General features: G+C 34.9%; 1 protein-coding gene across 50 annotated transcripts in view; it reads right to left on the bottom strand.

The window, feature by feature from the left end:
* The window catches only part of RIMS1 (regulating synaptic membrane exocytosis 1), a 514,861-nt gene that overhangs the window by 99,866 nt on the left and 397,263 nt on the right, over positions 1–17,732 (bottom strand). For 38 of the 50 annotated variants that reach the window (XM_035296065.3, XM_078369518.1, XM_035296067.3 and 35 more), the window contains one exon: positions 9,924–10,036. The exons of the other annotated variants lie outside the window; for them this stretch is intronic. In XM_035296065.3, the coding sequence (XP_035151956.3) occupies positions 9,924–10,036 (113 nt within the window). The remainder of the gene's footprint in view (positions 1–9,923; positions 10,037–17,732) is intronic. 50 annotated transcript variants of the gene reach the window in all.

The raw sequence follows: 17,732 nt of genomic DNA, 5'->3' as shown, positions 1-17,732 counted from the left end.
ATATGAGTATATATGAAAACATTTTTTCAACTGAAAAAATCTTCCTTCACTTAAGCCATCTTTTCTTCAACCTTTTTGTATACAGACCTTTGTTATTACAGAAAATAGACAAAAAGGGATTTCAAAATTCTTATGCCATAATAAAGTTTTCTATATTACAATAAAGAACAATCTATCATTCTGACATGATACCAGTTTTACTTCACAGTTTTGGTTATTTGAAGAAAGTAAAATACTTCTATATTCACTTTTAACTGTTAAATTTACTTTTTCAGGGGGAGGACTCAAGATGGCGCTGTGAGAACAACCCAGGATTGGAGCTCTTCTCGTTGAATCTGCAAACGGTGAGTCAGAGCGGCATTTCCAGACTGATCTTTGTTGCCCACAGAACGGGGAAACTCCCAAGTATAAAAAAGACACGGGACGCCAGGCAGTAGGTCTGCCTGGCGAAGCCGGCAGCCGGGGCGGTGGCGGCCGGCCCTACCCAGCAATCCCCACAGGGCGCGCTTGACCGGGTGCCCTGTTGAACCGGCAACCTGAGACTTGAGAGGGCTGGACTTGAGACTGAATGAGACTTGGACAGTAGCCCAGCCCAGGGGATTGCAGGAATTGGGATACCCAGTGGGACGAACAAAACCGCGATTTCAAACTATCCCGAGCAGACTGTCCGAGATGCTCTGTGGGGGAGGGGCGTCCACCACTACCGAGGCAACCCGCCCCAACTGAGATACATGCCCACTGCTGACGCAGCCAGCCGTTGCCGAGGCAACCCGCCCCAACGGAGATACACGCCCATTGCTGACGCAGCCAGCCGTTGCCGACGCAACCCGTCCCTACTGAGATACACGCCCACTGCTGACGCAGCCTGCCGTTGCTGAGGCAACATGTTACAACAAAGAGACTCTGCCGCAGGGCGTGGCGGAGACCACAGCAGAGCCGGTAGGAACAGCACGAATCACACAACAGCAGGGCGGAGCCTCGGCAGCCAAACAGTGGCTAGTCTGCCTTCTAGCTGGGCAGGACACCTGATCGGACATCCAAAAATAAAGCCCAAACCCCTCAACACAGAGCATTTGAGAAAAAAAAAAAAAAGGGGTTTTTTAATGAGCTATGTTGCAGCAGAATCAAACATAGCAGCCTAACAGCCCTGAATGAACAACAGAGTGCACAGCGCAGCAATTAAACCCCTATAAAGTACAAACTGTCTCCTCAAGCAGCTCCCTGACCCCTCTATATCCAAAAGACTGTCATTAGGCAGGCATCATCCTGGGACAAAGAGAGCAGAAAAAGAAACTGGTAGCATCCCTTGCTGTGCCACAGCTACTAGAGGTGCACCCCAGACAAGCAGGGTCTGGAGCGGACCTCAGCAGTCGTACAGCGAAGGGGCTAGACTGGTAGAAGGAAAACAAAGCAACAGAAATACTTCATCATCAACATTCTGGGTGTCCACTCAGAGACCCAAACGAAAAGTCAGCAACTACGCAGACGACCAGCGGACAAATCCACAAAGATGGGAAGAAACCAGCGCAAAAAGGAGGAAAACACCCGAAACCAGAACACCTCGCCTCCTAGAAAGGACCAAAACTCCTCACCAGCAAGGGAGCAAAGCTGGACGGAGAATGACTGTGACGAAATGACGGAATTAGACTTCAGAAGATGGATAATGAGAAACTTTTGTGAGCTAAAAGATCATGTATTAAATCAATGCAAAGAAACTAAGAACCTTGAAAAAAGATTTGAAAAAAGATTCGAGGAAATGATAACAAGAATGGATACCTTAGAGAGGAATATGAATGAATTAAAGGAGCTGAAAAACACAATACGAGAACTTCGCGAAGCAAACGCAAGTTTCAATAGCCGAATTGACCAAGCAGAAGAAAGAATATCTGAAGTCGAAGACCAACTCAACGAAATAAAACGAGAAACCAAGATCAGAGAAAAAAGCGCAAAAAGGAATGAACAAAGTCTCCAAGAAATGTGGGACTATGTGAAAAGACCTAACCTACGTTTGATAGGTGTACCAGAAGGGGACGAAGAGAATGAATCCAAGCTGGAAAATACTCTTCAGGACATCATCCAGGAAAATTTCCCCCACCTAGCAAGACAAGCCAACACTCAATTGCAGGAAATACAGAGAATACCACAAAGATATTCCGCAAGAAGAGCAACCCCAAGGCACAGAATCGTCAGATTCAACAGGGTTGAAATAAAGGAGAGAATACTAAGGGCAGCCAGAGAGAAAGGTCGGGTCACCCACAAAGGGAAGCCCATCAGACTCACAGCAGATCTCTCGGCAGAAACACTACAAGCCAGAAGAGAGTGGGGGCCAATATTCAACATTCTTAAAGAAAAGAACTTTCAACCCAGAATTTCATATCCAGCCAAACTGAGCTTCAGAAGTGAAGGAAGAATAAAATCCTTTGCGAACAAGCAAGTACTCAGAGATTTTGTCACCACCAGGCCTGCTTTACAAGAGCTCCTAAAAGAGGCACTACACATAGAAAGGATCAACCAGTACCAGCCATTCCAAAATCACACTGAATGCTAAAGAGCTTCAACATAATGAAGAATCTACAACAACTAACAGGCAAAACAGCCACTTAGCATCAAAATGGCAGTATCAAATTCACACATAACAATATTAACCCTAAATGTAAATGGACTAAATGCACCAATCAAAAGACACAGACTGGCAAATTGGATAAAAATCCAAAACCCATCAGTGTGCTGTATACAGGAAACCCATCTCACATGCAAGGATACACAAAGGCTCAAAATAAAGGGATGGAGGAAGATTTACCAAGCTAATGGAAAGCAAAAAAAAGCAGGAGTTGCAATTCTCATCTCTGATAAAACAGACTTTAAAGTAACAAAGATCAAAAGAGACAAAGAAGGCCATTACATAATGGTAAAAGGATCGATACAACAAGAAGAGCTAACGATTCTAAACATATATGGACCCAACACAGGAGCACCCAGATACATAAGGCAAGTTCTTAATGACTTACAAAAGGACTTAGACTCCCACACAATAATAGTGGGAGACTTTAACACTCCACTGTCAATACTAGACAGATCAACCAGACAGAAAATCAACAAGGATACCCAGGGCTTGAACTCAGACCTGGAGCAAGCAAACCTGGTGGACATTTACAGAACTCTCCACCCCAAATCCACAGAATACACATTCCTCTCAGCACCACATCACACCTACTCTAAAATTGACCACATAATTGGAAGTAAAGCACTGCTCAACAAATGCAAAACAACAGAAATCATAACAAACAGCCTCTCAGACCATAGTGCAATCAAGTTAGAACTCAGAATTCAGAAACCAACCCAGAAACACACAGCTTCATGGAAACTGAACAAATGGCTCTTGAATGTTGACTGGGTAAACAACGAAATGAAAGCAGAAATAAAGAAGTTCTTCGAAACCAATGAGAACGAAGACACAACGTGCCAGAATCTCTGGGACACATTTAAAGCAGTCTCTAGAGGAAAGTATATAGCAATAAGTGCCCATATGAGGAGAATGGAGAGATCCAAAATTGACACCCTATCATCAAAATTGAAAGAGCTAGAGGAGCAAGATAAAAAAAACTCAAAACCCAGCAGAAGACAAGAAATTACTAAGATCAGAGCTGAGCTGAAGGAGATTGAGACACGAAAAACCCTTCAAAAAATCAATAAATCCAAGAGCTGGTTTTTTGAAAAGATCAACAAAATAGACAGACCACTAGCCTGATTGATTAAAAATAAAAGAGAGAACAACCAAATAGATGCAATAAAAAATGATAAAGGGGAAATCACCACAGATTCCACAGAAATTCAAACCATCATCAGAGAATATTACAAACAACTATATGCGCATAAACTAGTAAACCTGGAAGAAATGGATAAATTCCTGGACACCTGTGTCCTCCCAAGCCTAAACCAGGAGGAAGCTGAAACTATGAATAGACCAATAACAAGGTCTGAAGTTGAGGCAGCAATTAACAGCCTACCACACAAAAAAATCCCAGGTCCAGACGGGTTCACAGCCGAATTCTACCAGACACACAAGGAGGAGCTGGTACCATTCCTTCTAAAACTATTTCAAACAATCCAAAAAGAGGGAATCCTTCCCAAATCATTTTATGAGACCAACATCATCCTGATACCAAAACCCGGCAGAGACCCAACGAGAAAAGAAAACTTCAGGCCAATATCCATGATGAACATAGATGCAAAAATCTTCAATAAAATATTGGCAAGCCGATTGCAACAGCAAATCAAAAAACTTATTCATCATGATCAAGTAGGATTCATCCCGGGGATGCAAGGCTGGTTCAACATACGCAAGTCTATCAACGTAATTCACCACATAAACAGAACCAAAAACAAAAACCACATTATCTCAATTGACGCAGAGAAGGCATTCGACAAAATTCAACAGCCCTTTATGCTAAAAACCCTCAATAAACTCGGTATTGATGGAACGTATCTCAAAGTAATAAAAGCTATTTATGACAAACCAACAGCCAATATCATACTGAATGGGCAAAAACTGGAAGCATTCCCTTTGAAATCTGGCACTAGACAAGGATGCCCTCTGTCACCACTCCTATTCAATATAGTACTGGAAGTTCTAGCCAGAGCAATCAGGCAAGAAAAAGAAATAAAGTGTATTCAAATAGGAAAGGTGGAAGCCAAATTGTCTCTATTTGCAGACGACATGATAGTATACCTAGAAGACCCCATTGCCTCAGCCCAAAAACTCCTGAAACTGATAAACAACTTCAGCAAAGTCTCAGGATATAAAATCAATGTGCAAAAATCACAAGCATTCGTCTACACCAATAACAGACTTAAAGAAAGCCAAATCAAGAGCGAACTGCCATTCGCAATTGCTACAAAAAGAATAAAATACCTTGGAATACAACTCACAAGGAATGTAAGAGACCTCTTCAAGGAGAACTACAAACCACTGCTCAACGAAATCAGAGAGGACACAAACAGATGGAGAAACATTCCATGTTCATGGTTAGGAAGAATTAATATCGTGAAAATGGCTATACTGCCCAAAGTAATTTACAGAATCAATGCTATCCCCATCAAGCTACCATTGACTTTCTTCACAGAACTGGAAAAAACCACCATGAACTTCATATGGAACCAAAAGAGAGCCCGCATAGCCAAGTCAATTCTAAGCAAAAAGAACACAGCGGGGGGCATCACACTACCGGATTTCAAACTATACTACAAGGCTACAGTAATCAAAACAGCATGGTACTGGTACCAAAACAGAGATATAGACCAATGGAACAAAACAGAGGCACCGGAGGCAACACAACATACATACAACTATACAATCTTTGATAAACCTAACAAAAACAAGCAATGGGGCAAGGATTCCATGTTTAACAAATGGTGTTGGGAAAACTGGCTAGCCATGTGCAGAAAGCAGAAACTGGACCCCTTCCTGACACCTTACACTAAAATTAACTCTAGATGGATTAAAGACTTAAACATAAGATCTGGCACCATAAAAACCCTAGAAGGAAATCTAGGCAAAACTATCCAGGACATAGGAGTAGGCAAGGACTTCATGAACAAAACACCAAAAGCATTGGCAACAAAAGCCAAAATAGACAAATGGGACCTAATCAAACTCCACAGCTTCTGCACGGCAAAAGAAACAGTCACTAGAGTGGATCGGCAACCAACAGAATGGGAAAAAATTTTTGCAGTCTACCCATCTGACAAAGGGCTGATATCCAGAATTTACAAAGAACTCAAACAGATTTACAGGAAAAAAACAAACAAGCCCATTCAAAAATGGGCAAAGGATATGAACAGATACTTTACGAAAGAAGACATATATGAGGCCAACAGTCATATGAAAAAATGCTCATTGTCACTGGTCATCAGAGAGATGCAAATCAAAACCACATTGAGATACCATCTCACGCCAATTAGAATGGCGATCATTAAAAAATCTGGAGACAACAGATGCTGGAGAGGATGTGGAGAAAAAGGAACACTTTTACACTGTTGGTGGGAGTGTAAATTAGTTCAACCATTGTGGAAGACAGTGTGGCGATTCCTCAAGGCCTTAGAAATAGAAATTCCATTTGACCCAGCAATCCCATTACTGGGTATATATCCAAAAGACTATAAATCGTTCTACTATAAGGACACATGTACACGAATGTTCATTGCAGCACTGTTTACAATAGCAAAGACCTGGAATCAACCCAAATGCCCATTGATAATAGACTGGATTGAAAAAATGTGGCACATATACACCATGGAATATTATGCAGCAATCAGAAATGATGAGTTCGTGTCGTTTGTAGGGACATGGATGAATCTGGAGAACGTCATCCTCAGCAAACTGACACAAGAACAGAAAATGAAACACCGCATATTCTCACTCATAGGTGGGTGATGAAAAATGAGAACACATGGACACAGAAAGGGGAGTACTAAACACTGGGGTCTATTGGGGGTAAAAGGGGAGGGCCAGTGGGAGGGGGAGGTGGGGAGGGATAGCCTGGGGAGAAATGCCAAATGTGGGTGAAGGGGAGAAGAAAAGCAAAGCACACTGCCATGTGTGTACCTACGCAACTGTCTTGCATGCTCTGCTCATGTACCCCAAAACCTATAATCCAATAAAAAATTAAAAAATTAAAAAAAAAAAATTTACTTTTTCCAAAATATGTTAATATTTTAATCACTCTGAATTTCAACAGGCATGATCTGTTAAATTCCTAATGTAACAATTTAATATTTTAATGGAAACACATAAATTATATTTTGAGGAACATAATTCCTCAGGAAGAATTTCTACCAATCCTACAGAGGGGAAATAAATCGTTGATGTGAGAGGAGTAATAAAATACTATTTTTAGAAGTAAGTAATAACAAACACTCTTCAGCTACCTACAAAACCCATCACATCACTTTTGGTTCTGTTCCTGCATTACAGAAACATAAACACTCTAAATTGTGTGTGCCTAAATGTGAATTCGCCTCTAATTATAAATTTCACTTCATCATTAAGGCATGCAACTCTGTACAACACCAATAAAAAAACAGAATGGTGACACATTTCAAGGATACGTAAGCAGCGTTGTTGTGCTTTTTCAAAAGCAAAGTTAGTGCTAATTCCCTACACAGGATGGATGTTAGGATCATTTAATCTTCTAAAAGAGGTACTAGGTTTCAAGAAGCATCTCAGGAATTATAGTTGGCTGACAATGTTTTGCCCTGAAAAAAAAATCCAGTTCTACTAGTGGTTGGTTAAAAGTATTTTGAGAATAGTTAAATAACTTCTTCTCGGCATAAATTCCCCCTAAGCTTTGTTGCTTCATCCAAAATGTCAAATGGATTAAGATACTAAAAAAGAGCGAATAGAAAATAAAGTTCAAAATTTAATCTACATAACATTTGTGCCAATATTGGCTTTTAATTATAGCCATAAAAATATATATTTTTAAAATAGTTATAAAATATTTGAAGTAAAAGAATAAAAATGAAAATGATAATTTTTCAAGTATATGTGAAAGGTTTGAATTAATACAAATAGCTACTGAAAACAAAAAATTAAATTGTGTTAGTATGTAATATAAATATTAGAGATGTGGAGAATATTTTATCTTCTATTGGCATATAAGAAAAGGCTAATCATTTATTTTATCTTATATAATTTCCGATCCTATATTCGTACAAGTTAGAAGCCACAGTACTATATCTGAAAGTAAGAGGTTTTAAAATACTCAAATGCAATGGGAGAGAGGAAAAGAAAAAGGGTGCCTGTGCAAAGGAGGGAGGAAAGATAGAGTATATTAATTTAACTGTATGTAAATCGAAAGCCAGATTGGAACCTTTGAATCAATCTAGAGTAATGTGTTCATTTCAATGATATAAGTAGAACAAGTCATACCCTTAGTCCCAAATCCATTGTTTTAGGCCTCTTTACTATGTAGAGGCTCTACTAATTTTAACACAAATTTTAATAAATTACCTCTTTGCTTCTGAGCCTCAGTTTTCATAAATTTTGTAAATAAGTGAGCTGGAGTAGAAGATTTTGACGTGTTTTCAAGTTTTAAATGTTATGAGCCAGAGAATTTAGAACCTGCCCAACAAGGTACACCTACCACCAACAAGATACACCTACTTTTGGTTTACTATGACTATTAGTGGTGGTTTAGACTTCTGAGTACTTCACTTTGTAGAGTTTTTGGATTGACTAATTAATGATTAGAGTTCCAGCTCAGGATGATACAGAAAGGCTTTCAGTATTTTACCCTGATTCTTTACTCGCTTCTTTCTTGTTTCCTATACTGGCTCTACCTCTCCTGCTGTTCTATTTGACCTAATCTTTGGACATAAAGCTAAGAAACGGATAAAAATTTCCAGCTTAAAAGGAGCATTTCCAGTTTAAAGAAATATTCAGGTAACTGCATCCAACTGTAAAGGGAAAACAAAACCCCAAATTACCCTGCCTTCTAATTCTCACTGCATTTGTAGTAAGAAAACAAAAATGATGATATCTGTGAAGACAGACAAGTAGGCTGATTAGGTGATAATACCATAAATAACAAGTTGCAGATAAGATAAACCTGAACAGAGCTGAAATAGGTAACATTATGGGACATCACATTATTTTGTTTACCATTTTTTTGGTAAGGCCCTTACAGACTTGGGTATCCCTGAATCACAGTGACCCTCTGCATTGTCTCATTTGGAAACCCTTCTGCATCTAACCTAACATGTAAAGTGATAGAATGTATCAAACATACATGACTCTATAGTAGTCTTGGTGATAAATCATATTTTGTAGCCACCTCTTTTTTTTTATTAGTCATAGAAATCTTGATAGCTAATAAACCACTTCCGCTGCTTAAAAATAAGTAGCCATTGCTACTTTTGTAGTATTCTAAAAAGAAAAAAGTCTTTTAAATAAGTCAGATAATATACATAAAATTACTTCATGAAGAATAAAAATCTATGCTACTTTAATTAAAATTATCAGATATTAGCAGTTTATAAACTCCTTAGTGTTTCCTTAGAATATATTATTGAAATAAAAATTAAATGCTCATCAGCACTTAACGTTGTGTAAATTTCAGCTTCTAGTAGTTTGAAATCAGTTATTTTTCTTACTAAAGACAGAGCAATAAGAAATCTCATGTCACATAATTTTTATCATTCACAAATATCAATAGTTAAATATCAATCCAAAGTAGTATTTAAGACTATAAATATATATCTTAATATCTTAAATGCAATATTTGAATGATGTTCAAGAAACAAAATGGCTTCATATATCTTATTTATGTGAATTTGACAAATGCTAATCAATCATTAAGTGATTTTAATATCAAATATTTACATATTTTTAGAAAAAAATCAAATCCAAGTTAATATTTCAATAAAGTTATATGAAAATATCAAGAGGAAAGAAGTTTTTCAGGCTTTGGAAAAAATTATGATGCAAGACTATCTTTTAATGATACTTTTTTTTTTTAGATGGAGTCTCACTCTGTTACCCAGGTTGGAGTGCAGTGTCAAGATTTTGGCTCACTGCAACCTCTGTCTCCCAGGTTCAAGGGATTCTCTTGCCTCAACCTCCTAGGTAACTGGGATTATAGGCGTACACCACTATGCCTGGCTAATTTTTGTATTTTTTAGTAGAGGTGGGGTTTACCCAGGTCAGCCAGGTTAGTCTCGAACTTCTGACCTTACATAATCCGCCTGCCTTGGCCTCCCAAAGTGCTGGGATTACAGGTGTGAGCCACTGTGCCCAGCCCAATTATATAAGAAAAGAAAATTATATACCTTTTCTTTTATAATTTGGTGCATCTAGTCCTGCCTGGTACACACACTATACATTTTCAAAAGGGAAAGTATTGGTTGGATACTACTAATTTTACCTTGGAATATTGCTCGCGATCAAGTTCTTGACTAGAACCAGACCCTGTTGTCTGCTTAAATCGATGAACTTTCATTTTCATCTGTCTTGTTCGCTCCTCCACTACTAAGCTTGCTGCAAAAACACATAATGGAAGCCTATTAAAACACGTGAAGCACCTTTTAAAAACTGAATGGTTTAAAATTTCAATGCTTTTGAAATGACTTCAATTAAATAAAATTTAGAAATAACACATAAGCAGTAAATTAAACAAAATGCATAATATACAGTACTAGCAACTGTTAATCTAAAGATGAACATGATTCAAGTTACACAGAATGAAGAACATAAATGTTAGTAACAAAGATAAATACTCTATTTCTTGATTTTATATGAAATATTTTCAATTCCCTTCATAAATGATTATGTGAAATCAAATTTAATTGTGAAAATGTTTTCAATTTAAACACCTGTTTGTCACATGTACATATATAGAGAAAAAATATGCATACTTAACACATCACACATATATGCACATGTTTACATGCATGCACACACCCACTTAACACCTTTGGCTAACAGTAGTCATCTAAAAATTGTTTCAATTATTAAGTATCTACTTTATGAGGCATTCTTATAAGTTATTAATTTCTGTCAGTGGCTTCTGAGTATTTGCCAGTCCTTAAAACAAACTTACTAAAAGATTAACTTTCTATTCCTGATGGCTATATCTGAACCATATAAATGAAATCTGCCATTTTTGAAAATGAATACATGACTTTTAGCCCTTTAATTTATAATATGTAAATAAATATATTTTCCTTAAGCTTTTATTAATCTCCTGGGAGGCGTAGGAGGGCAAGAATTGCAGCCTTTGAGAAAGTATGAATTATTCTAAGTTAGAATCCATCATCAGCAACATCACTTCAAAACCCTGCATTTAAATTTTGCATTTTTACAAATGAAGGAGAAAGAAACAGCTAAGGTACAGTCATGTGTAGGGTAAACGATTCCAAAGCTTAAACCTATGCTATATGAGAACTGTTTACTTTGTACAACTTTTGCCAGCTTCCCAGACAATTCAACCTTTGCAACAAGTGTTCAGATTTTTAAGTTGTAGGGCTGTGTGTGTGTGTGTGTGTGTGTGCACACGTGTGCATGTGTGTGGAAAATTGTTTATTGGTGACTGATATCTGGGAGCTTCTGCCAAGAGATGAATGGTTTAGAAATTAATGGCAATGTCGATATGTCTGATTGACTTGGCTGATGATTTTATCTCTTATAAAGAGTTCATAAAGGCACTTGCTAACAAATTTTTTTTCATTGCAGTGACTAAATGTGACCTATCATCCTTTATTATAAAACACCAACACACACTTTAAAAAAGAAGTCAATCTGTAACTTTTATTGTGTGTTCAAGTACAGACTAACAGCACAAGAAATAATAAAATTTGGAATTTGTGGCTATTTCAATCATACTTTTAGCACTAAATTATAAAATGTTTTCCTTTGTTTAAATTCAGTAAATTAGATAACTAATCTAAAATCCCCAACAACCCTTAGTTATGCCAGCTAAGCAATTATTCACTCCTGCCTTAAAAATGCTGACTTCAGGATAATAAATGGTGACTATTGATACCATTACAGGAGAGCTCAATGGAGAGCTTGAGAAATGTGGTTCAGAAATTTATTACTTAACAACATATAAAGAGTCAAAAAGAGTATTATACAGTAAAATGCTATGTAAGAGTAATTAAAGCTCAGAAATATGTGAGTTATATTTATAGAAAGACATATGCAATATAGAAAATGTGAAATGTCTGCTCTCTGTCTTTTGCCTATGGCGTGAGTACTTTGCTTTGAGTTTTGAGTAAGTCAAATGGACTGCAAATTTAGTTCTCTTCTATGATTAAAGCTTAAAGCAACTCAAAACAATCTCAATTTATAATAAAAACAGACTTAAAAGGTGTTAGCTTAACTAGTCTCAAAATGCTATTAACTTTATTCTAAAAAATGTTGACATTGATTATTCCACAGCTTTGCAACCTTTACTTTTAGTGTCATGCAATTTTCAGGGTAGATTGTTACTTAGACACTGATAATTATATCCCAACAGCTATTGGCCCAAAGCAGTTCAGTCCCACAGATCTAGGGACTGAACCTTACTAGGACAACATTTCATTTCTCTAAACATTAATAAGATTACTTAGCTTATGCTATAGTTGCATTTAAACCTTTATTTGCAAATATAAACTAAATCATAAGAAGACAGTGGTAACATAACTAAAATGAATCTAAAAATGGTTCCAAATGATTTCATTTTACCTCCTCAAGTCATTACTATATTTACTCCCAATAAAATTAAAACTGACTTTATTTAATCTGTGAAAGTAAAAAAAAAATCTCCAAATTAACACTATGATTCAAAACAATGAGTAGACTCCCTTGACTCTCCATCAAAGACGCAGTTGCTACGCTATCGTCACTGCTTGCTCTAGCATTCCAGCAACAGAATCAAAATGCCAATAGCTTATCATTTATTTACTCTTATCAAAAAGCCAGATACTTACAAAATATCATATTTTTTGTAGTATTTTTCATTATTTCCCAAGACATGTGAGTTAGTGCATATTCTGAAATAACTGTTTATACAAGTTATTGTGCTTCAGTAAAAGTTTTTTCATAATCACTGAAAAACCTTCAGGGTAAATGTGGAAATTCTTTAACTTTGCTAAAGATTTTGCGTGTTTTCCATTTTTATTTTTCAACTATGTATCTATAATAAAATAACATTATTTCTGGATTACAGATGTGTCAAGCCAAATATTAAGACAAATATAAGAAGATAGAATAATTATCACAAATTTGAACCAGAAGGCATGATTCCAATAAGTTATATGATTTATATGGCAAATAGTAGTAATGATTAAAAACTAATTGAATCCTTGAACTGTGACTTTCTCTCTAGTATTTTAGTATAAGTAAAATTAACTGTAACCCAGAGAGCTCAAATAGTTTCCTTTAAAAAAAGATTACTATCATTTAAAATTTTTATATTATTTTAACAATTTAAAATCCAGTAGCGAAACTAAAATATTAAATAAAATATTTTCCAATTATCCCACAAATCTTAGCATTAAATTCACATTTTAGGAATATTCTGAATGTCAATAGTATTGTAAACTAACAAAACCATTAAAAGGCCAGTTGCTATTTCTTTATAGAAAATGTGAAACTGGGAGGCCGTGGAATTTTTATTTTTAAAAATGTCATTAACTGCCACATAAAAAGAGCTAAAAATATCTCTCATTTTCTACAAGAAATATAATTATCATGCAATTTCATTTAGTCTTTTAATGAAAATTTAGCTTATGTATAATAAAGTCAAAAGATAAGGATATTTACTATAGACTATATTTCAGCATTAATTATAGATTTTGTGATTATATATTAAAAATATATGTCTCCTAGTTCCTCAGATGTAAAATAGCAATTTTATAAAAATGCTTTTTTTCCCCCAGGGGTTGAAGGATTGAAATCTTTCAGTATAAGGTACAAACTAAATTATATGTCTTATGTTTTAAAAAATGGTACTTTCTAAAAAGCATATATTAGTTTACAAAAAGGTATTTATTGAACAGGATCCATTTTCTTTATTCCAACTTTATATACATTGTTATTTCCAAACTATGGCTTTTTTCATATTAATCTATGTATGTCACAAATCAATTCAATGTTAAAATTATGAAAGCATAAAACTGGAACTTATTTTTAAGAGTATAATGAAAACCATACTTGTGAAATCATTTCTTGTCTTCTAAAACTCAATGACTAAAAACCTGACTGGAGTATGTAAGATAAGAGAAGTAAATATCATTTACAAAGTACTATAATTATTACAATTTTCAAATGTAAAGTATTAGAATTAAAAATAAAGACATCAAAATAACTACTTCTCTTTTCGCATGCCTTGCTAAGAATTCCTAATTTAGTGTTATCAATGACAACACTAAAAATTTATCTTTTAACACATGCATTGAAGTTGACATGTGATATCATCTGAACAGGATATTTAAACCTGTCTAGTTAACTATGATGTGCTATTGTATTTTATGAATCAAAAATTACTATCTCTGCTTCCTTGCTGTATAGCAACACAATCAGAGTTCCATGATATTGCATTCCCATTCTTGTTCCAGAACATCGCTCAGGACGAGCAATGATAATGACTGTATATTTGGAAATTGTCAGATAGAATGAAGAATATAAATGAAACACTTCCTATGCCGCAGTTATTGACTGCAGTGAAAAAAAAAGCTGAGATTAACAGGATAAAAAAGATTTAGCTATATCAAGACTGAAAAAAAAAGACAAGATCTTAAATGTTTAATATTTAAACTAGATCTTAAAATATATCAACAAAGGTGGTTTGATATTTGAAAATTCAAAAATACAATCCTTGTGTCTGTTCCCAGTTTTTTCGACTTTAGAGAAATAGGGATTGTTTATATGGATAAGCATTCTGCATATACCTGGAATCAATGTGGCAAAACATTAAGAAGCAAGGAATGGGAATGACTAGGCATAGATTACAGTCTTAGATCCATCACCATTCATCAGTTCATCCATGTTCCTTTGATCAATTCCTGATATATCCCTCAACTACAGAGTTTTTAATCTGTAAAAAGAAGAGACTGCTCAGAGAACCTTCCAGCTGTTGTAGTCTATGATTCTATAGTATTTCAATAGGGTGTTGTTAAAATACTTATTTTTTTCATATTTGCAAAAATAGAAACCTCAATGACTTTGTCTCTTGCTTTATTGCCTACTTTCCAGCATTTTAAGATTTTCCAATTTACTATATGTGTTATGAGGAAATTCACCAGTTTTATTTTACATCACTATTTTCTATCATGTTGTTTTCCCAATTTAAAACATATCTGTTCAGGATTGATTCCAGGACCACCCCCCTCAACATGTACCAAAATTCACAGATGTTCAAGTTCCTTATATACAAAGGCATAGTATTTGTATATAACCTAAGCACCTCATCCCATATACTTTCATCTCTAGATTACTTATAAGAACAAATGCAAGATAAATGTCATGTAAATAGTGCCTATATGCATTTTTCTAAATCTATCCCTTTTATATTACTTATAAATAGTGCCTATATGCCTTTTCCTAAATCTATCCCTTTTATATTATTAAATGGCTTATGACTTAAAGAAATCTCAAAAATCTGTTTTACTGTATTGTTTAGAGAATAATGAAAAGGAAAAAAAGTCTGTACATATTTAGTATAGATGCAACCAATCATTTTTTCCCCTAACATTTTTGATTCATGGTTGGTTGGAGCTATCGTTGTGGAATCCATGGATGCTGTGGGTCAACTGTAATGTATTATTTTCATGTTCATCCTTAGTTTTGGAGTCATGCAAACATAGTGAGAAACTTTGACATAGTACATATCCAACTTCCACATCTCCACACATATATATACTATATATAAGGATTAAATGTTTAAAATATTTTGACTATGTAGAAATTCCCTAGATCTGGGACATTTTCTTGGAATAAAATGGATTTCAACTTGTAAGTGTAAAAAGTTTCCAAGTAGTTTCCCTTTTGACCTTGTATAATTCTCTTGGCTGTTAAGGATTATGCTATAATAATATAAACAATGAAAGAACATCTATCTAGCATCTACCAATAAAATAATCATCTATCCATAAACTACCAATAAAATGAACATCTACCAGCATGAGAAACAGAAAATACAATAAGTAAATAACACATAAGTGAAAACACCACATTGCCTTAAGGACTTTTAAAGCAAACTGCCTATGTTTAGTCTAGATAAGTGCAACTGAACATTGGCATAGGTGAAAAAGGCAATTTGTATATATATTCACTCAAGTCTCACTGAAGCCAAAACCACAAGATCATCTCCTGTTCTAGTGTGCTTATTCCCACTGAACTATCTAAAACAAAGCTCAGGATTTTCAACTCCAGACATCATTTCTCAATGTCAAAGCTGCCAGTTTCCAGAATGTCACTGAAAATACTAGTTATTGACAAGTAAGAAAGTCAGGCTCTTATGAAAGAATCTGTCATTTACCTTGTCCTTTAGGGTTACACAAAGTTAAACAGCTTTTAAAAACCTGTTTAGGTTTTGAGAGGCAGCACTATCTCCCATAAGATGCACTTCAAATGCAATTTTTATAAAAAGCAACCTGTGTAATTAAGCTTTCTTTGGGAGATGACAAAAGCAATCACCGAGGAAGTCATGTTATTTATATCAAGAGATCTCTAAAATGTTTAGTCAAATTTTTTCATTATTCCAATAATACTAATGGATACAGAATCTATCTTGAAATACTTATTGGCACTATTTTGCTAAATTTAACTTTGATTTCTGAAAGTCTTTTCCTGAGTTTTACAGTATTGGGGGAACATATACAACTTTAGAGAAAATACATCAAGGAGGCTGTGCATGGTTAGACATCTGTTTTCCCTCAGGTAGATCTCTGTTGCAAGTTGTGTCTTGGTTAATATGTGTTAAATCCTTTGAAGCTTTAAAAGCCTATGATACTATTATAAATAAACACATCTAAATCACCAAATGGGAAAATAGGGTCAAAAGCATAACTTCTGAATTTTTCTAATCAATCTACTTAACCCTCTGGGTTCCTGAAGTTCAAAGAGAAGGCTAGAATGACAATATATTTATGAGATTGTGCTAAAAAAAGAAATGAATAAATTACCTTTCCTAATGAACTGCTAAACAGTTATGAGTAAATATTCATAAACATTCATAGGTGTTCAGGAAAAGCAATGCCCAAGAATATTAAGAAACTTGTATTTTTGAAATCTTAACACACAATAACCAAACATGATTCACCTAGCCTAATATGCACCTAATACTACTAATAAAATGTAAACTGCTACTTAATGACAGTTAAAAGAATGCTGATTCTGAAAAATGCAAAAATTGGTTTACTTATTTTAGCAAGGGTACATAATTTGTTCTGATGTGTTCCACAACCACAGTACGCTATTGAAATGTACTTAAATTTTATTTATACGACTGCACAAAAAATTACTAAAATTAATGTTTTTTGCTTTACTTGAATTTCACCAAATTAAAGTTAATGCCCATAAGTTTCACGGAAAATATAGTTTGTATAACTTAGCATTCAAACTATTCTTGCTGACATATAAAGAAGGAAAGCACAGTTAACTTATTTGAGAATTTATTAAAGAAAATCCTGGTACTTAAAAATATAGTTGACTAGAGACAATCCTAAAGATTTAGTTACAATCTCTATGATCTAGTTACAATAATTATTACATATTTTATTAGTGAAACAGAAAAACAAAAAGCACCAAAATGGTATTTCCTTTGTTCCTATTCAAATAATTTACTTACTTAACTCTAGCTGTTTTCATTCTTCATGTGTATAAATTATACACTATCATGATAAAGGAAATTCATATTTGTAGAAAAGATAATATGATGTGTTTTGTTATGATTCAAAATTGCTTCCAAGAACCAAAAACTTAATGCACTTAAAAATACTATCTAAAGGCATACAAATCATAAATTTATTATGACAATAACATTTTTTCTCACCTTGAAGTCATTTAATTTCTGGTTCAGTTTTGATCTTCTTATATCATTATTTCGATGCCCCCAAACTACATTCATGGGCTCTTTAAAACTGTCCAAGAAATGTAGCAGAGAGGGAAAAATTGGCTTACTTTTAGAATGAATAATTTAAAATAGGCCTATAAAGCAGTTTGTGAAAACCAAAATGATATGGTCTTT

The sequence above is a fragment of the Callithrix jacchus genome, chromosome 4 (assembly GCF_049354715.1).
Source record: "Callithrix jacchus isolate 240 chromosome 4, calJac240_pri, whole genome shotgun sequence".
Classification (NCBI taxonomy): domain Eukaryota; kingdom Metazoa; phylum Chordata; class Mammalia; order Primates; family Cebidae; genus Callithrix; species Callithrix jacchus.
The sequence above is the reverse complement of the archived record's forward strand: the minus strand, read 5'-3'. Positions and strand labels throughout refer to the sequence as shown.